At 45.3% G+C, this 20,954-nt stretch overlaps 1 protein-coding gene across 1 annotated transcript in view; it reads right to left on the minus strand.

Annotated features, from left to right (window-relative positions):
• ISYNA1 (inositol-3-phosphate synthase 1) overlaps positions 1 to 20,954 on the minus strand; it is a 39,160-nt gene that overhangs the window by 5,030 nt on the left and 13,176 nt on the right. The window contains exons 6-7 of the mRNA XM_073546142.1: positions 10,517 to 10,666; positions 9,551 to 9,766 (exon numbers count right to left, since the gene is read on the minus strand). Coding sequence (XP_073402243.1) covers positions 9,551 to 9,766; positions 10,517 to 10,666 — 366 coding nt within the window. The remainder of the gene's footprint in view (positions 1 to 9,550; positions 9,767 to 10,516; positions 10,667 to 20,954) is intronic.

The following is a 20,954-nucleotide window of genomic DNA, read 5'->3' on the forward strand; positions in this document are numbered from 1 at the left end:
AGCTAGTTATATAAATGTGAAAATATATTTATTACACACACATTAGACTTATATTTGAAAAAAACATAGTTTTAATTTGATGACCTATTAAATAACTGAGCCTGGCAGAGACAACAAGCGGGTGGGAGAGCTGAGGAGACCTTTCTTCCTGTGCCCGAGACATAATAAAACCATGTCTTCTATGGGATGCTGTACCATATCAGAGCACCCATAGTTTATGGTAATGTCCGTATTTCATGCTGCCTAAAATACTTGGCAGGCTACTTCATGCATAAAGTAATGGTCACGTCAGTCCTAGAATTCACTTTCTCAGTCTCACCATTTGTTACCTTATGTGAAACTTGTTACTAGGAAATGACACTCTAAATCAGGGGTCCTCAAACTATGGCCCGTGGGCCATATGCAACCCCACCAAGGACATTTATCCGGGCCCATCTCAAGGGGCTTCGGCAGCTGTTCCTCTTTGTTCAGCTACTCCAGCCCACGGGCCCGGACGACATTGAACTTCACTACAGTTCAATGCCGGCGGGCCCAGTAATCGCGGGCGGAACAACGAGGCGGCGAGGAAAGGCAATGAAATACCCTCTCTCTGTGGTGCTGTCAGGGGAAGGAGAAAACGGATTGTATCAAAATGACACCAAATAGCCCAGCAAGTGACATAGCTGGAATCAGGGTCTCTAACCCTAAATCATGCTGCCTTATCAGTTGTTTGACGGGGGAGTTGTAAGAGCTTTCAACAGCTCAAAGAGGTGTTTGTGCTACCAAATAACGTTTTCTCTCAGTTTCTTCTCTGGCATGCTCTTCAGATTCAAGATAGAACAACGAATTTAGATCTCGTTTAATAGTCTGCTCGTTCGCCAGGTGACTGGAAGCCTGATAAGACAAGCTGGATATAGTAGGAACATTCGTTTGGCGGATGTGTGTCAGATTGTTCACACAATGATTTTTCAGGGAGGCGAAAACGATGAGGTTTTCAAGTGGAATCTGCTTCAGGAAACATTGCCCTTTTTTTTCTTTTATACCCCTTCATGACATGCGTTATACATGTACTGCACATGTCGTGTCTCTCCCTTTGATGTGGGCTATGGCGCTGAGCCCACATCTTTCCGCTGTCAATCTCTGACAGCGGCATTTAATGTGATGGTGCTGGAAGCCCCTCACTAATCTTGCCCATCGGCGCCTATGTCACACATGACCGCGGGTCGCCGATGGGTTGGCATAACAACCCAGGGTCTGCAGCAGACCCCTGTTTTTATCATTGTCGGATTGCTATGGTCAGCGTTCATAGCAAGTGAGAATTTCTGCTACATACACAGGAGATCTGATCTTCGCCTTTGTGCAACAGAGGCGGTCAGAAGATCCCAACTTCCCATGGAGACTACTGAAGCAAGTGAAAAGTTTTATTAAAAATCTAAAAAAAAATAAAAAAAAAATATAAAACTTCAAATCATCCGCCATTCACCCCATTCAAAATAAAACAATAAAAAAAAGCACATATTTGGTATTGCCAAGTTCAGAATCGCCCAATATATCAATGTACAAAAAGTAGTATTAACCCAATCGGTAAACGGTGTAGCAAAAAAAGAGGGATTTTTGGGTTCTTACCGTAAAATCTCTTTCTTGGAGCCTTCACTGGGGGACACAGATTACCATGGGTGCATGCTGCTGCTGCTAGCACTATGCAAAACAAGAAAATTAGCTCCTCCCCGGCAGTATACACCCACCGACAGGCACCAAGTACCTCAGTTGGTGAGAAAGCAGTAGGAGAAGCAACCAAAACTCTCAAAATATGCACCAACCCAACAAGGGACTCGAAGACCCAACACGGTACAACTTAAACAGGGAGGGTGCTGTGTCCCCCCAATGAAGGCTCCAAGAAAGAGATTTTACGGTAAGAACCCAAAAATCCCTCATTCTTTATCGCCTTATTGGGGGACACAGATTACCATGGGACGTTCCAAAGCAGTCCCGAGGGTGGGGACAGCAATAAGGAACGAGAAGGAAGGGCTTAGGTCGGCCGACGAGCTACCGCCGCCTGCAGCACCTTCCTACCAAAAGCTGCATCAGACGAGGCCTGGGTATGAACCCTGTAGAACCTCGCAAACGTGTGCAAAGACGACCAGGTCGTGGCTCTGCAAAGTTGTAAAGCTGAAGCCTGGTGTCGAACCGCCCAAGAAGCCCCTACAGCCCGGGTGGAGTAGGCTCTCACTCCCGGAGAGGGCCGTTTCTCCTTAAGGCGGTAAGCTTCCAGAATGGTAGAACGAATCCAGCGAGCAATAGTGGATTTGAATGCCGGAAGCCCTTTTCGGCTACCTTCAGAGATGACAAGCAGGGAATCGGATTGACGAAACGAAGCCGTCCTGGCAAGGTAGACCCGCAAGGCTCTCTCTCAGAATGACCTTATCCTGATGGAGGATTAGGTACGGGGAACGACAGGACAAAGCCGCCAGCTCAGAAACTCTCCTAATGGATGTAATGGCGATCAGAAAGGTTACCTTCCATGAGAGAAGGGACAGAGGGATGTCCTGAATAGGCTCGAACGGCGCCTTTTGAAGAGCGCCAAGAACGAGATTGAGATCCCACGGATCTATTGGAGAATGATGAGGAGGCACCACGTGGGTGACTCCTTGGAGAAAGGTTTTAACTTGCGGTAAGGGGGCCAGATCCCTCTGGAAAAGAATCGACAGAGCCGATACCTGGCCCTTGAGGGTACTGAGGGACAGACCCGCATCTAAGCCGGACTGGAGGAAGCCAAGAATGGATGGAATGGAGAAAGACAACAGGAAAACATTGTTATCATCGCACCAACGGAAAAAAGCCTTCCAGTACCGATGGTAAATGCGAGAGGAGACTGGTTTCCTAGCTCTGATCACGGTCTGGATAACCTGGTTGGAAAAACCTGATTCTCCCAGAATCGCGGCCTCAATAGCTATGCTGTTAAACTCAGAGACTGAGAATTCTGGTGGTAAAGGGGGCCTTGAGAGAGAAGATCTGGAAGCCTCCAGGGAACGTCCGCGAGCATGTTCCCCAGTTCCGCGTACCAAGGGCGTCTTGGCCAGTCTGGAGGCACTAGAATTACTGGGATGCTTTCTGATTTTATCTTCTTTACCACCCTTGGGATCAAGGCAAGGGGCGGGAACAGGTAAGGAAATCTGAACTGGGACCATGGAATTACCAGGGCGTCGCAACCGACGGCTAGAAGGTCCTTGGACCTGGCTACGAAGCAAGGAACTTTGTGATTCATCCGCGATGCCATGAGATCGACGTCTGGGGTGCCCCAACGCTGGCAAATCTGATTGAAGAACTGTGGGGTGAAGGGACCATTCGCCTGACGCTAGGCCCTGGCGACTTAGAAAATCGTCTGCCCAATTTTCCACCCCTGGAATGTGGACGACGGAGATCGCCGGAACATAACGCTCTGCCCAACGCAGAATTTTTGCCACTTCTGTCATTACTTGCCTGCTGTGAGTACCGCCCTGATGGTTTATGTACGCCACGGCCGTGGCGTTGTCCGATTGAATGCGGACTGGTTTGCCCATAAGAGGCTGCCAGCAGAGTAGGGCAAGGAAGATCGCTCTGATCTCCAGAAGGTTGATGGGAAGCAGAGTCTCCTGGGCGTTCCAGTGCCCTTGGGTCGTTTTCCGATGGAAAACTGCTCCCCATCCTAGAAGACTGGCATCCGTGGTGATGACTTTCCACTGAGGCGGTAGAAAGGACCTTCCCTGGACAACTGACGATAGTAATGTCCACCAAGTCAGGGACTGCCTTACTCTGAGAGGCAGGAGAATGGGGCGATCCAGAGATCTTGTCCCAGGCTGAAAGGAGGGACAGCTGGAGAGGGCGAGTGTGAAATTGTGCGAAAGGCACAGGCTATCATCTTCCCCAGGGTCCTCATTCAGGACCGAAGGGGAATTGGCCTTGAGCGTTTCAGAGATCGGATTCCCTTGCAAAGGGCTGAAAATTTTTCCCGGGCTAGATTCGTGTCAAATTCCATGCCCAAAAAGGTCAGACGCTGAGTAGGGAGCAGGATGGACTCTTTGTTGACTATCCATCCGAGGCGGTCGAGAGTATCCAGGGTTATCTGAAGACTCTGAAGGCAGTCTTGGCGGGACGAGCCCTTGATCAAGAGATCGTCCAGATAAGGGATGATGAGGATCCCCCTGGAGCGAAGGATGGCCATGACTGTCGCCATCACCTTCGTGAAAACACGGGGAGCGGAGGCTAGGCCGAAGGGAAGGGCTGTGAACTGATAATGATTTTCCTGAATCACGAAGCAGCGGTATCTTTGATGTTGCAAACAAACAGTGATGTGAAGATAGGCATCCTGAATGTCCACAGAGCAGAGGAACTCTCTGGGTTCCATTGAGGCTATCACTGAGCGCAGGGACTCCATCTTGAAGTGGAGGAACCTCACGTGGCGATTGAGCAACTTGAGGTCCAAGATTGGACGAAAGGAGCGGTCTTTTTTCGGGACTACGAAGAGATTTGAGTAAAAACCTGAAAACCGTTCGTTTGAAGGAACGGGAACGATAAGTCCGGCGGAAAGAAGGGAGGAGACGGCCTGAAGGAACCCTGGAATCTGGGACCGCTGTCTTGGGTGACGATACAAGAAGAAGCGTCCGTTTGGGGGGGGAAGGAAAATTCGATCTTGTAACCGGATACGATGATTTCCCTGACCCAAGCGTCGTCAACAACGGATAGCCATGCGTCCCTGAAAGAGGAAAGTCTGCCTCCCACCCTGGAAGAATTTCCAGGTGGGGGTGACCCGTCACTTGGATGAAAATCTGCCGGACCAGGAGCCTGGAGGGCTGACCTCTTGATCTCCAGTGGGGAGCGGGTTTATATGATGGTTTTCTCCAGTCTCTGGAAGCGGAGGGCCGGTCCTGCTGGGATGAACCTTCTGTGGAAGAGAAGGGGCGAAAGGACCTAAACGGCCGAGAAGCTTTTCTGTTGAAAAACCTTCTAGGCCAGGACTGCGGAAGGGAGGTACTTTTACCACCAGTGGCATCCGAAATTATCTGATCCAGCATGGCGCCAAAGAGCCTAGAGCCGTGAAATGCCAGATTGGTGAGCGACTTCTTAGAAGTGGTGTCCGCACTCCATGACTTCAACCAAAGGATGCAGCGTATGGCTACAATGTTGCTGTTAGCTCTTGCTACGCACCTGGCCGCGTCCAAGGAGGTGGCCAAAAGGTATTTACCCGCATGATTAATTTGGTCTGCTAGATCTGCCAGCTCATCCTGCGGGGCTGCAGCTAAGATGCCCTTGCGAAGAATTTTGGCCCAAGCTGAAATGACTTTCACCACCCAGGCGGAGGCGAAAATAGGACACAGAGAGGCGCCGGATGCCTCAAAAATTGACTTAGCCAGCGATTCTGTCTGTCTGTTGGATCTTTAAGTGAAGCCCTGTCCGGAAGGGATAGAACCGTCTTAGAGGAGAGACGGGAAACTGGTGGATCTACTTCGGGAGCTTTGGTCCATTTTGTGAGTAGATGCTCATTGAAGGGACATAGCACATCCAAGTACTTGTGGCCTGAAAAACGTTTCTCAGAGTGTTCCCAGTGTTTGGATAAGGAAATATCGAACTCCTTGTGATTAGGAAAGGTTCGAGAGGGAGGTTTCGCTCGCTTAAAGGAAACAGAGCATTCCTGAAGAGGTGCTTTTTCCTGTTTTATTTTGAATGTTTGGAAAATAGTCGATATGAGACTATCAACCATGTCTCGTGTTTTAGACATTTTGTCTGCCTCTGAGTCAGATCCCGATTGGGAATCATCGTCTCACCTAAGGTCGTCTTCTGATGAAGGAGACGAGGAACGTAGCCTGGGAGAAGCGGAAGGACCTTGTGAGCTGGAAGAAGAGCCGGAGAGAGCCCGCTTCCTAGAACTCCTACCCGGTCTGTCCGTCTGAAGGTCGCGGTCAGATGCGGGCGACTCACCGTGAGAGGCGGTCGGCGCACAGGTGGCTGTAGATAGCTGAGGTAAACGTTCTAAGACCTGGACCAGGGACTGAGAGACTTTAGTCAGGTCAGAGACTGACTGAGACATAGCAACGGCCCACTCTAGGGGAGGGGGGAGTGCTCTCATTACGGGGCTCGGTATGCTCCTGAGGGGCAGACATAATAGAAGGGCTGCAGGATGGACAGAAGGGAGACAACTGACCTGATGCCCACTTTTTTTTTTACAGCGCGCGCTGGCGTAGTGAATAGCGATGGGTCTGGAACAGAGAGCCCTTGCAGGGTTGGGCATATGTGTACTCTGAGGCAGTATGTGCGAAGAATCTGATAAGGAACTGCCGCGGGGAGCTAATAGTGGCCTCAGGAAAATAGAGCAGGGCCTACCGAGGTTCAGATGCGCAGCAGGACGCCGCTGTGTCCCCCAAGCAGAGATCCGTTGAAGGGAGAGAACGATATCAGCAGAACGCCAGGTTACCGATAGCGGTGGGCGGGGCTTAACGGCAGCACTGCGTGATTGGATAAAGACCCGAGGAGGCGCAGTTAGGAGGGGAAGGCTGACGGCGCCAAGGAGAAAGCAGCCCTGTGATGGGCAAAAAAGGCACGAAGGAAGCACGCGCAGAACGGGAGGAGGGAGCTTTCAAAGTGAAAGCGAAAGTGAACACCGCGTTTCCTACCCGAGTCTAATAACCAGCGGCGCACCCGGGGCCCGCGAGGCCGCAGAGCTAATAAAGGTACCGGGACCACCGCTGTCCGCGGACCCCACTGCTGAACCCCCCCAGTGATTAGCAATGGAGAGAGAGAGAGAGGCGCGCGTCTGAAGCAGAAAGGGGGGTGGGAAATTCAAACAGGGGCGGTGGAGATGTACCCGATGCGCCGACCATGATAGCTTCCAGGTGGAATGAATGCAGGGCGGGAGTTTGAAACCGGGGGGCTACTAGAGGAGCCTGTGGGACGGCTGCAGGATCAGATTTGGTCCATGCTTGAATGCAGGGCTGGCGGGGACATTCAGACAGCTTACCTGACGTCCCTGAAGAGGATGACCGCAGGGGCCCACGAATAGAGAGCAGGCCGCTGGGAGAAAGAATCCTCTGTACCCGCACCATGTCCGCACGGTGCAGAAGACGGCGCCAATCTCTTGTTAGAGGGGGAAACGTCACCGCTGGTGACCGCCGTCTTCCTCTCAGCCCTGTCCCGGGAGAGGGGTGAGGAGGGGAATCGGCTAGGACCGGCCACCTGTCATCAGCCCTAGCACCCGAGGGTGATAGGGGAAAGGTCCTGCCTGCGGTACTGAGAGTTGCGATGTGGGTAACACCACACTGCTCGCTCAGCCGCTTGATATGGGAAAGCAGGATGATCTGATGATGATTCCTGTTTCCCGATGCCGAATCTGAAAAATAAATGGAAAACATTAATGCACACAACAAAACCCTAAAAAGGAAAAAGGAAGTTAAATGCGGATCTGGGGAGAGTCCGGTCCGCCTCCTACAGACACTAAGCACAAACTGGGGTACTTGGTGCCTGTCAGTGGGTGTATACTGCCGGGGAGGAGCTAATTTTCATGTTTTGCATAGTGTCAGCCTCCTAGCAGCAGCAGCAGCATACACCCATGGTAATCTCTGTCCCCCAATAAGGCGATAAAGAAAAATGCCAGAATTACGTTTTTTTTTGGTCGCCGCAACACTGCATTAAAATATAATAACGGGCGATCACAAGATCGTATCTGCACCATAATGGTATCAATAAAAACGTCAGCTCAGCATGCAAAAAATAAACCCCCCTCCCCAGCCCCAGATCACGAAAAATAACTTGTAATCACCTGGAGAATCATAATGGCAAGTCAGTTTTAGCATTTGGTGAACATGGTAAAAAAAAATAAATAAATAAGAAACACTACAATTTTTACAATTTCACTGCACTTGGAATTTTTTCCTGTTTTAGGCTGAGTGCACACGCTGCGGATTCACCTGCAAATTTTTCCGCGCAGATTTGCAGGTAAAAACGCAGGTAAAGTGACCTGCGGATTTGCCAGCGGTTTTCCCCTGCGGATTGACAACTGGACAATGGAACAGGTGGAAACCGCTGCGGAATCCGCAGAAAGAATTGACATGCTGCGGATTTAAAACCAGGGAAAAATCCGCAGTATGTGCACAGCGGATTTGAAATCCCATTGGCTAACCTTGTACTGTACAATGTCTGTGGAACTGCTGCGGATTCACAGGGCCAAATCTGCTGCGGATCCGCAGCAGAATCCGCAGAGTGTGCACATAGCCTTAATGTACACGATATGGTAAAACCAATGGTGCTGTACAAAAGTACATCTTGTCCCGCAAAAAACAAGCCCTCACATGGCCATATTGATAGAAAAATAAGTTACGGTTCTGGGAAGCAGGGGAGCAAAAAACAAACGCAAAACCGAAAATAGGCTGCAGCGTGAAGGGGTTTAATCCTGAAACAATTGTGTTATCGTTTTGTTAATATTTCTTGAAGTAGTTGGCTAATATTCCTGATGCTGTTTTTTGTAAAATTATTTTTTTCTTAGCTGTTTTCAGAGATTTTTTTTTTTACAATATTAAGCAATGAAGAAAATACTAGCCTCTTTTTTTTTTTTTAAGTGAAAACTTTGACAAAACGTTCAAAAACAAAACAACAACAGACCAGAACAATTGTCTGCTTACTTCTTTCAACCATTCGGCGTTTTTTTTTTTTTTTATAGGATTATCTCCAAAATGGACTCAAAAAATTCTTCAAAATTTCTTGGGAAACTCAATTCACTTCTGTAGAAAATCTATGTTTGTGTTCATATCAGGAGTTTGAGTTTGTTTGCTTTTTTCCTGAAGAGGTTTTGAAAAATGCCTGATTAAAACAAAAGAAAATGTGTGTCAAATTAACTCTTGAAGTAATCCTCTCCAAACGAGCCACTGTCCAATCAAAAAGCTGCAAACCCTTCCATTCCTTCAGAGTCCTCTTTATAGAAGTAACAAGCACTTTCACCACCAGCTTTTCAAAACCTCTTCAGAGGGAAAAAAGAAAAGTAAAAGAGAATACTCATGTGAGCAGCAAAGTGGATTTCCCATAAAAATGAATTGTAAGAGTTTTCAATAGTTTTTGAGGGGGATTCTGAAGAGGATTTGCTCCAAAAACTCTTGAAAAAAACTCAACGAGAACATAGCCTTTGTCGGTGTTGTTTTGTAGATGTGGAAAGGTAAAGGCAGCCGAGCTGGGGAACTTAACCTGAATATATCACTGAAGAATACTTCCTCATATTGAGGCTTTGACTCAGATTAATATGTAAAATACATTCCTACACTCCAAAACGCTATGAAAGGATGGCCTGAAGAGCTTCTAATAGCATATTCCCAACATCTGACCCTCTAGTCTGGTTTATATGACATTAAATGATAGGACATTGACTCGTTACATCCATCTCAATCCCTCTTGGGTGAGAAAGTTTATTTTAGCTAAACCTCCTTCAGTAAAGGGCTTCAGTCTACTTCTACATACTAGAAGAATGCCTCTTTTTCAGAGGTCATATTTGAAAAAAAGGCAAAAAAGCTGCACACAAACTTAAGTCTAACAATATTTCGGAGCACATATTTACCTTCAATCCGGCACTGACAAGAAAATCCACCAAAACGGACTTAATCTTGGTCTGCCCAGATTTAAAGTCATCTCCGCCAATAAAGACAGAGTGCCTCACAGCCAGTTCAATCGCCCCAGGAACAAACGTGTTTTGAGGAGAACCATTGATGTAGGCACAGCCTTCTAAAATGCTGGCCACTGCAAACATTGTGGAGGGGGAGACTTCAAGTTCAAGCTGTGTAAGGGAAGAAACCAGAAATGAACATCAGTAAGAAGCTAGCAAGAAGTGAGCAAAAATCACTGATTGAGAAGCATTCATCCAATTCATGCCATTGTATAATGAGCGCAATATTACTACATAACGATTACTTTATTAAGTAACTAGTACGTGGTTAGGTAAGGGAAAGTTCAGTGGTAGACTAGTGTTCTTGTGTAAAAGTCTTATCACCCCGAGGTTGTGTTAATCGCTGTTGATTGCACACATTTTCCTATGCAAGTCGAGTGACGTGTCAAGCAGCGAGCAGTACAGAGGTCTGGGGAGAGCACCAGTGTGATGAAACCTGACCCTTAGGAAGGAAATGCAGAGACAGCAGCATGAATGGCATCATCTCTCTGAGCCAACCAGATACCGGAGCACCACGAGGTGATGGGGAGGAACGAAGCGGCTTACATATTTTCCCCACCCACATACATAGAAAAGAGGTGTCCCATTTCATACATACAGAGCAGGAAATTCTGCGTATGCTTCTAGCATGGAACAGACGGGAAAGCTGACAGCAGCAGAAGCTTTTCTTCCTAAACGGAGTTAGATTATGAAGAAAGATATGGCCATCTTATGTAGCGGTAACACTTTCTTGGTTGCGTGGCATCCCTGTTCCATCAGTATTCTCGGACAAGCTACACAAGTGTTGTCCTGATTCCTGACACATGGGACTATTTTATTTGCTTGTCAGAATTTTGCCCAGAAGACTCACAGAGCACTCACCTCAATGGCCTTCAGCAAGTTATCAGCAGTATCATTAACCCCGGGGATCACATCACAGAACCTTTCAGTATTTGCGGTCCACAAAACAATAACCTTGTCTACTCCACTGGTTCTCTTAAACTCTTGGATGTCTTCACGAATTTTCTGGACCTACATATAAAGTGAGAAACAAAGTACAAATATTGATAAATAACAAAGAAATTTAATAATGTGCTGTGCAATTTCATAGTAATGATTTATACAGCAATCAATAAAGTAAACTAAGGCTGTGTGCTCACGTTTAGTTTTTTCCGCAGTTGCTATGCCAATGCTGCGGATTTTTCCGCTGCGGAATCACATAGCGGAAAAATCCGCAGCATGTCCATTAATTCTGCGGAATCGCAGCGATTCCTCTGCCATAGGATTGCATTGAAACGCTCACTTTATGCATGTGGCAGTCATCAAAGGTCATTCTCGCAAAGCACGCCTGGGAACGGAACTTGCCGGCAGCGCCGTTGAGGATCGGGATCGCCGCCTGGAGGCGAGTATATCTATATTTTTTATTTTTAATTATTTTTTAACATTCTTTTACTATTGATGCTGTATAGGCAGCATCAAGAGTAAAAAGTTGGTCACACTCATCAAGCACTATGCTTGACGAGTGTGACCAACCTGTCAATCATCACTTTTCCAAGCGATGCTTCAAATCGCTTGGAAAAGCGCTAGCATTCTGCAAGCTTAAAACGCTTGTGATTTGAAGGAAAACGCATGCAAATTCTGCATGCGTTTTACCCGCTGCGGGGAGTTGTGGAAATGCTGCGGACAATTTTGCAGCATTTCTGCAATGTGGGCACATAGCTTAAGGGTGTGTGCACACGCTGCGGTTTTAGCCCTGCGGAACCGCAGCAGTTTTTGCTGCGGTGTACAGTACCATAATATCCTATGGGAAATGGAAACCGCTGTGGAGACGGTGCGGATTTTTCCGTGCGGATTTGCTGCGGTTTCTAATCTGCAGAAAGAATTGACAAAGCCATAAGACACGGAATTAAACTGTGGTTGATAAAGGCAATCCTACACAATAAATAATAAACACATATAAATTTCCTAAGTATGAAACAAATTTTAATCCAACTTGTTAAAATGAATGTGTCACAGAAAATGACCTATTGCTTAAACGAGGTTTTTATGTTAAAGTATTTTTTTATAATAACAAAGTACGATACCTTGCAAGTTTCACACTGGCCACTAGGACGAATTTAAGAGAAGGAATATTTTCTTTCTTTTTCAGTACGATGGCGCCGTCAGCGTATGCACAGTAGCAGCTCTTGGAGATAGCCAAGAGCTACTACTGCACAGGCGGGGGCGGCACCATCTTGAGGAGGAATTTTATTTCCTTCTCCAGTAAGATGGTGCCGCTGGCGCATGCGCAGTAGCAGCTTGGATCACAGCTATAGACACTGATAGCAGCTACTGCGCAGGAAGCACCATTTTCAAACTGAGTTTTTTTTCCCTTCCTCTAGCTGAATAACTTGAATGAAACATTTTATTGGTACATAAAACATGCGATTTTGCTGCAGAGCATCTGCAGAAGGTTTTTTTTTAAAATTTATGTACATATATTTATTAAGCAAACAAGAGGCAGGTCACAGAGTTCAGTGACCTGTCAGTAGTCTGCATTATGAATACCTGGTTTGAAAGACCAGCTCACCCACGTCTGACCTCACCGCACCTCAGACTCGGATCCGGCCCTGCCCTGGCCGCACAGCAGTAATAAAAGAAGAAATGATCCAGCTGAAGTGCTCTGGTGATTTATTGAGTGCTGTTCAGAGTCTGAACAGCACTCAATAAATCACCAGAGCACTTCAGCTGGATCATTTCTTCTTTCATTACCATTATGAATACCTAATCAGAGCACACATACCCCAGACCGCCTTAGGACAAGCATATCATTATTACAAAACTGAAAATAAAGAGTAAAGAGCAACCACAAGACAAATTTCATCAACCAAGGTATCATTTTAATCAGTATAACTTGCCTACCCTACCTGACACTGTGCACAATCCTGCCGACAGGTTCCCTTTAAAGGGCAGACTCTCAGCTTTAGGCCATGGTCACACGTTCAGTATTTCGTCAGTATTTTACGCCAGTGTTTTGAAAGCAAAAGCCAGAAGTGGAAAAATCAGAGGAAAAGTATAATAGAACCACGTCACCACTTCTGGATTTATCACCCACTCCTGGTTTTGGCTTACAAATACTGATGTAAAATACTGACTAAATGCTGGATGTGTACTGTACACGTGGCCTTAATCATATGCACATCCTAATTGGAGTAAGGGTATGTTTCCACAGTCATGAATGGCTCAGGATTTGAAGCAGGTGAAATCTGCACCAAATCTGCATCTGAGGTCATGGTAGGTCACTTGCGTTTTTGATGCGTTTTTTTACATGCGTTTTTTGTAACCTAAATATATACTATTTAACAAAAAAAAAGAATTGTGATGTCATTTCCTACATAAAGAATTAAAGACACACACACAAAATCTGTGTTAGGCTGGAATCAGTCATGCGAGAAACTCTCACGAGTCTCACATGTCAATACCAGGCACTGCCGCCGGCACTCGGACCGGAGCGTGCGACTGCATAGAAATACATGCAGCTGCACACTCTGTCCAAGTGCCAGCGGCAGTGCCGAGTATTGACATGCGAGACTCGTGCAAGTTTCTCGCATGTCTGACCCTGACCTAATATGTAATGTCCTTTCCTTTTTTTTTAAATATATAAATTAAAAAAAAAAAACAACATGGGGTTCCCCTATAATTTATAGCCAGAAAGCCTAAGCAGACAGCTGCAGGCTGATATTCATAGCCTAGAGAGGGTCCATGGATATTGGACCCCCCCTGGCTACAAACACCAGCTCTCAGCCGCCCCAGAAATGGCGCATCTCTAAGATTTCCGGAGCTTAGCCTCTCTCTTCCCACTGCCATGCAGCGGTGGCATATGGAGTAGTAAGGGATTAATGTCATCTTTGATTGTAAGGTGACATTAAGCCCAGTTAATAATGAAGAGGTGTCAATAAGACACCTATCCATTATTAATCCTATAGTTAAAGGGTTAAAAAAAAAGACACAGCCGGAAAAAAGTATTTTAATGAAATAAAAGACTACACAGATTTCCATATTTTTATTGCACGCCCAAATCCAAGTGAAGCCATATATCACGTGAAAAAAAAAAAAAAAAAAACAACAACAAACCAACACAAATACTCCCTGTTACGACGTAGTCCATTTAATCACGAGTGTCCCACGACGAGTCCAGCTCTGCTACATCAGGATGCATGACGTCCAGATATAGCAGAGCTTGTAGATGACCACCGGAGATCTCCGGCGATCATCTATTCTACAATGTAGTTCTCACGGTCAGCTGACCATGAGAACTAGCCTAGTGACCAGAAAAAACCCCCGATCACGTGCACGGCAGTTCTCGCAATAACACGGCAGTTCTCGCGATAAGCTAAGTTATCGTGAGAACTGCTGTGGACGCGTACTTCCTGCGGCGGGACAGGTAAGATCTTATGTTAATTAGTAGACGTGTGTAGTAAGCTGCGTTTACGCAGTTACTACGCATGTGACTAATCATTAGATGCGGTTTTACCACATCTAATGATTGTCTATGGGAAATTTACAATGCGGCGGCAGAGGGTCGCCGCATTGTAAACAATCATGCTGCATTCTAGAAAGACAGGCCGCATGTCCGTTTACGCGGGTCTGCCACTTGCGTCTTTTAACGCATAGTGGAGATGGGATTTCATGAAATTCCCTCCACTATGCTGTAACATCTGGGCGCTGCGTGTTTGACGCTGCGTCTGTACGCAGTGTCACACATGCAACGTTTCCTGACCGTGGAAACATACCCTAAGGGTTTAAGAATTACAGCTCTTTTAATATGTAGCTGCCTCTTTTTCAAGGGAGCAAAAAAATTAACTCAAATGCTCTTTAAATGGGTTGCATGGGCTATTCCCTCATTAATCCATCATCAATTAAACAGATAAAAGGTCTGGAGTTGATTTCATTTGCATTTCCTTTTCCAGCATTCATTTCCTTTTTTTTTTTCAGACTAATCGGATGGATTGAATAAATGTTAGTAGCGGCCAAATAAACAGTTTGGTACACGCTGCAAAAAAATTTAAAAAAAGAGCGCACCGCACTAGTGAGCTTGGGAACTCAAAAAGGCCTGGACATCATCGCAAGATAACAGTGATGGGTGATGACAGAATCCTTTGCCAATAAAATATCTACAGAAGCCAGTCCAGATCTGGAAAAGCATTTTTGGACTAATCAAGTTAAGATCAATCCTTACCAAAATGATGGGCAGAAGAAAGTATGGAGAGGGAGTGGAACTACTCAAGATCCAAAGCACACCACATACTCCGTAAAACATGGTGGAGTCAAGTATGATGGCTTGGGCATGCTTTGTTTCCAATTGCACTTGGTCACTAGTGTTTATTGATAATGTGACTGAAGACAGAAGCAGCCGGATTAATTCTCAAGTGTACAGGGCCATATTTTCTGCTCAGATTGACACTTTATAGTACAGATTGACAATGACCTAAAACATACCACAAAAGTAACCCAGGGGTTTTTTTTTTTAAAGCAAAGAAGTGGAGTATTCTGCAATGTCTGAGTCAATAACCAGATTCAACCCTATTAAAGGGAATCTGTCACCCCTTTTTTGAGATATCATATAATGATATCATTCAACTGTGTGTCACATAAGGATTCTCTTAGTACTTTTGCTTCCCCTGACCCCGCACCTTTCATGCATAAATGCCTTGTTTATATTGGTTCAGATGTATGTAAACTGCCGTGGTCCGGTCCGCTGGGCGGGGCTTATTCGCCTGCTCCCCCCCGTCTTGCTCTACGCATTTCTTCTTTCTTCTTCCTGAGTTCACTTATTGTTTCAGCGCTTGCGCACTGCAAAGGCCTCCGGAGCTTGCGCAGTATGCTTTACCAAACTGTGGGCAAAGCATATAATCGTTACTGCGCATGCGCCCGTATTTTTCCCTGCGTCTATGACCCGGAAGTCTTCATATGCCTGAGTAGCCGAATAAGCCCCGCCCATCGGACCGACCGGACGGCGGCAATTTACATACATCTGAAGCGATATAAAAAAGGTACTTATGCATGAAAGGTGCGGGGTCAGGGGGAAGCAAAAGTACTAAGAGAATCCTTATGTGACACACAATTGAATGATATCATTACATGATATCTCAAAAAAGGGGTGACAGATTCCCTTTAAGCATGCATTTCACATGCTTAAGGCAGAAAGACCCACAAATAGGCAACAACTGAAGTCAGCAGCATTAAAGGCCTGGTAAAGCATTTCCTGTAACTCCCTAGTGATGGAGCTAATTTTGAACTTAAAGGGAACCTGTCAGCAGGAATGTGCACAGTAACCTACAGACAGTGTCAGGCTGGCTCTGTTATACTGATTAATGATACCTTGGTAATGATACCTTGGCTGATGAAATCCGTGTTAGGCTATGTGCACACTGAGTTTTTTGGCTCTGCGGATTTTGAAGTAAAAACCGCAGATAAATCCGCAGGACTAAAGTCCTGTGGTTTTGCCCTGCGGTTTTACACCTCATAATGGATGAGATGTGAAACTGCAGCGTTTCTTCACTAAAGAATTGACATGCTGCGGATTGTAAACAGCAGCAAAACTACGCGGAAAAATCCGCAGCATGTGCACTTTTCCAGTTAACCATTGAAAACAATGGTACTGTACAACGCACCTAAATCTGCTGCGGACCCGCAAGGCCAGAAACGCTGCGGATCTGCAGCAGAATCCGCACCGTGTGCACATACCCTTATGGTAGTTACTTAATCTTCATTTTCAGTTTTGAGTTTATGATATGCCCTTGCTCCAGGGCGGTGGGGTCTGCAGACAGGCGACACCGCAGCATGATCGCATCTATGTGTATTTAATTCTTCTCCTTTGTGGTATCCATAAATTCATACAAAAAAATCAATTTCAAAATAGCGCCGGCGATCCGATAGCTATTACTGCGCAAGTGCCGGCATTGCCATCTCGCTAGAGAAAAAAATTACCTCCTCCAAGATGGTGCCACCGATGCCTGCGCAGTAGCATCTATCAGCAATCCAATAGATGATACTGCGCAGGCGGCGACATCTTGGAGGAGGCAATTAAAACCGGCGCCACCAGCGCTTGATCAGTAGCGGCTATCAGATCGCCGATTTTCAAACTGATTTTTTTTTTAATGAATTTATGGATACCATCAAAGAAAATAATTAAATACACAGCAGCACATGCAGACCCCCCACAGACCGCCCCAGAGCACGAGCATATCATTAACTCAAAAATGAAAAATATTACACAACAACCACAAGACGGATTTCATCAACCAAGGTATCATTTTAATCAGTATAACGGTGCCAACCTGACACTGTCTGTAGATTATTGTGCACAATCCTTCTGACAGGTTCCCTTTAATGACCAGACCAAATTTTTTAAATCTGACCACTGTCACTTTATGTTGTTAGGACTCTGGAACGCTTCGACGGATGCCACTGATTCGGAGATTGTTGTTTCATGACATATTGTACTTCACGATAGTGATAAAATTTAATAGATATGATTTGCATATATTTATGAAAATATTGAAAATTTGACAAAAAAAATATTGAAAATTTCACAATTTTCAGACTTTAAATTAACCCCTTATCGACTGCAGATACGCATTAAGGGTGTGTGCACACGTTGCGGATTCTGCTGCGGATCCGCAGCGGATTTGGCCCTGCGGATCCGCAGCAGTTTCTGCTGCGTTGTACAGTACCGTTTTAGTCAATCTAAAATGGAAAACGCAGTGCAGACGTTGTGGATTTTTCAGCGCGGATTTAAATCCGCAGCATATCAATTATTTGTGCGGATTCCGCAGCGGTTTGGCACCTGCTCCATGACAGGTGTCAAATCGCAGGGGAAAACCGCTGGCTAATCCGCAGTAAATCCGCAGATAAACCGCAGGTCATCGGACCTGCGGACTTTGACAAATCTGCGCGGAAAGATCCGCAGCAGAATCCGTAAAGTGTGCACACACCCTAAAACGGCATCCGTTAAAGGGCCTTAGTCCTTCACTGCGGTTTTAAAACAGGGATCAGGAAATAGCCCAGGGTTTCAGCTATCGGGGTTACCTGAGACCCTGGAGAACACGATCAGGGCTGTTTTTTTCCAGTCCCTGATCACGTGACAGCCGCTGTTCAATTTATAAAAAAAAAGTGTGCTCGCTATTAAAAACATTTACAGTGCCTTGCGAATTTATTCAGCCCCGTGGAACTTTTCAACCTTTTCCCACATCTCATGCTTCAAACATAAAGATATCAAATGTAAATTTTTGGTGACGAATCAACAACAAGTAGAACACAATTGTGAAGTTGAACAAAATTTATTGGTTATTTTAAATTTTCGTGGAAAGTCAAAAACTGAAAAGTGGGGCGTGCAATATTATTCGGCCCCTTTACTTTCAGTTTAGCAAACTCACTCCAGAAGTTCATTATGGATCTCTGAATGATCCAATGTTGTCCTAAATGACTAATGATGATAAATATAATCCACCTGTGTGTAATCAAGTCTCTGTATAAATGCACCTGCTCTGTGATCATCTCAGGGTTCTGTTTGAAGCACAGAGAGCATCATGAAGACCAAGGAACACAACAGGCAGGTCCGTGATACTGTTGTGGAGCAGTTTAAAGCCGGAATTGGTTACAAAATGATTACCAAAACTTTAAACATCCCAAGGAGCACTGTGCAAGCGATCATATTGAAATGGAAGGAGTATCATACCACTGCAAATCTACCAAGACCCGGCCGTCCCTCTAAACTTTCATCTCAAACAAGGAGAAGACATATCAGAGATGCAGCCAAGAGGCCCATGATCATTCTGTAAGAACTGCATAGATCTACAGCTGAGGTGGGACAGTCTGTCCATAGAACAACAATCAGTCGTACACTGCACAAATCTGGCTTTTATGGAAGAGTGGCAAGAAGAAAGCTCTTTCTCAAAGATATCCATAAAAAGTGTTGCTTAAAGTTTGCAACAAGCCACCTGGGAGACACACCAAACATGTAGAAGAAGATGCTCTGGTCAGATGAAACCAAAATCAAACTTTTTGGCAACAATGCCAAACGATATGTTTGGCATAAAGGCAACACAGCTCATCACCCTGAACACACCATCCCCACTGTCAAACATGGTGGTGGCAGCATCATGGTTTGGGCCTGCTTTTCTTCAGCAGGGACAGGGAAGAAGGTTAAAATTGATGGGAAGATGGATGGAGCCAAATGCAGGGCCATTCTTGAAGAAAACCTGTTGGAGTCTGCAAAAGACACTGAGACTGGGACGGAGATTTGTCTTCCAACAAGACAATGATCCCAAACAAAGCTAAATCTACGATGGAATGGTTCACAAATAAACGTATCCAGGTGTTAGACCGGACTCCAATCGAGAATCTGTGGAAAGAGCTGAAAACTGCTGTTCACAAACGATCTCCATCAAACCTGAATTCGAGCTGTTTTCCAAGGAGGAATGGGCAAGAATTTCAGTCTCTCGATGTACAAAACTGATAGAGACCCCAAGCGACATGCAGCTGTAATCACAGCAAAAGGTGGCGCAACAAAGTATTAAGTTAAAGGGGCCGAATAATATTGCACGCCCCACTTATCAGTTTTTGACTTTCCACAAAAATTTAAAATAACCAATAAATTTTGTTCAACTTTAACAATTGTGTCCCACTTGTTGTTGATTCTTCACCAAAAATTTACATTTGGTATCTTTATGTTTGAAGCATGATATGTGGGAAAAGGTTGAAAAGTTCCATGGGGCTGAATACTTTCGCAAGGCCCTCTATCTCTTTCCTGACATGATGCACAGGTCAGAGTAGAGAAATGAGGTCCCCAAGACCCCCACTCAGTACCTCTGCCATGTCACAGTCCCTCCAGCTATGTCCCCATGGCCCTCTGCCTCCTCTTCCTGAAAAGAAAAAAAAAAAAAAGGTGGGCACATGTATATTAACCCTTCAGGTGATTCACAGGAATTTATGGAATGTGGAGGGAAAAAAATAATATTTACATTTTTTCAGAATTTTTTTTTTGAGGATAAAAGGAGAAAATGGACCTCAAAATTTTTGTGCAATTTCTCCTGAGTACACCGATACTCCATATGTGGGGGGGAAACTACTTATTGGGCACACGCAAGGCTCGGAAGGGAAGCAGCACTGTTAGACTTTTTTGAACATAAAAATGGCTGGAATCGAGAGTGGACATGTTTGGAGAGCCCCTGATGTGCCTAAACAGTGGATACCCCCATAAGTGATCACATTTTGAAAACTAGACACCTCAAGGATTTTATCCAGGTGTATAGTGAGGATTCTTAACCCAAAGATACTACATAGAATTAGATAAAATTAGGTCGTCATATTGAATATGTCGTCATTAGTGTTGAGTGCAAGTGCTTGTTACTCGAGTTTGAATTGTGGTGCTCCAGTATGCACCAAGTATTGCGGATGCTCGAGTGACCCCAATGCAAACTTGATCAGCGAGCACTTGCGCTCAACACTAGTCATATCGTCATAATTTTTTTCTTTTTATTCCTTCACTTTTGTAAAAACCCTAACCTAAGCCCAACCCTAGCTGCAAAGAATGAAATAAATAAAAGTTATAAAATAAAAAAATATTCTGACTTAGGGGATGACAGATGGAAGATGACATACTAATTATTGACCCTAACTGCAAAGAGTGAAATAAATAAAAATTATAAAATAAAAAAAATAATCTGACTAAGTGGATGACATAGAGGGGGGGATGACATACTAATTATTGGCTTTTGATCACTGTGATAGACCCTATCACAGTGATCAAACGGCAGCAATAAGAAAAATCCCTGCTGTTGCCGGCCAGCAGATCTTGGTGGGCGCACTGCGAATGTGCCCGCCATTTCTTTAACCATGAAGAGGAAGCGGAGGGCCAGGGATGGAGCAGGAGGGGCCTGGGGGATTGTCGGAGGTACCGGTGGTGGTTTGGAGGACATAGCATCTTTCTCCTCTGATATGAATATCATGTCAGAAGGGAGAGAAATTATTTTAATAGCACACTTTTTTTTTACGTGATCAATGTTATTCATTGAATAATAGCGATTGGAAAATTTTCAGACCCTGGGGGGCGCTATAGGCTTAATCCTGATTGCTGTTTTAAAACAGCGATGAGGGAATAAGGTGCCTTAGCGGTCGCCGTTTTAATGCATATTGGCAATTGTTAAGAAGTTAAAGGGTTGGCTTTTTACCATAGACACAGCTACGATTGTCCCTGGACTGAGTCTGGTATTGCAGCTTATCCACTCAGGTAGCTGTGCCTGACCTGTGAAAGCTTTTGATGCAAGGAGTTGAGCTC

This window comes from Dendrobates tinctorius, unplaced genomic scaffold (genome assembly GCF_039654945.1).
Source record: "Dendrobates tinctorius isolate UK_male_01 unplaced genomic scaffold, ASM3965494v1 ptg000011l, whole genome shotgun sequence".
NCBI lineage: Eukaryota > Metazoa > Chordata > Amphibia > Anura > Dendrobatidae > Dendrobates > Dendrobates tinctorius.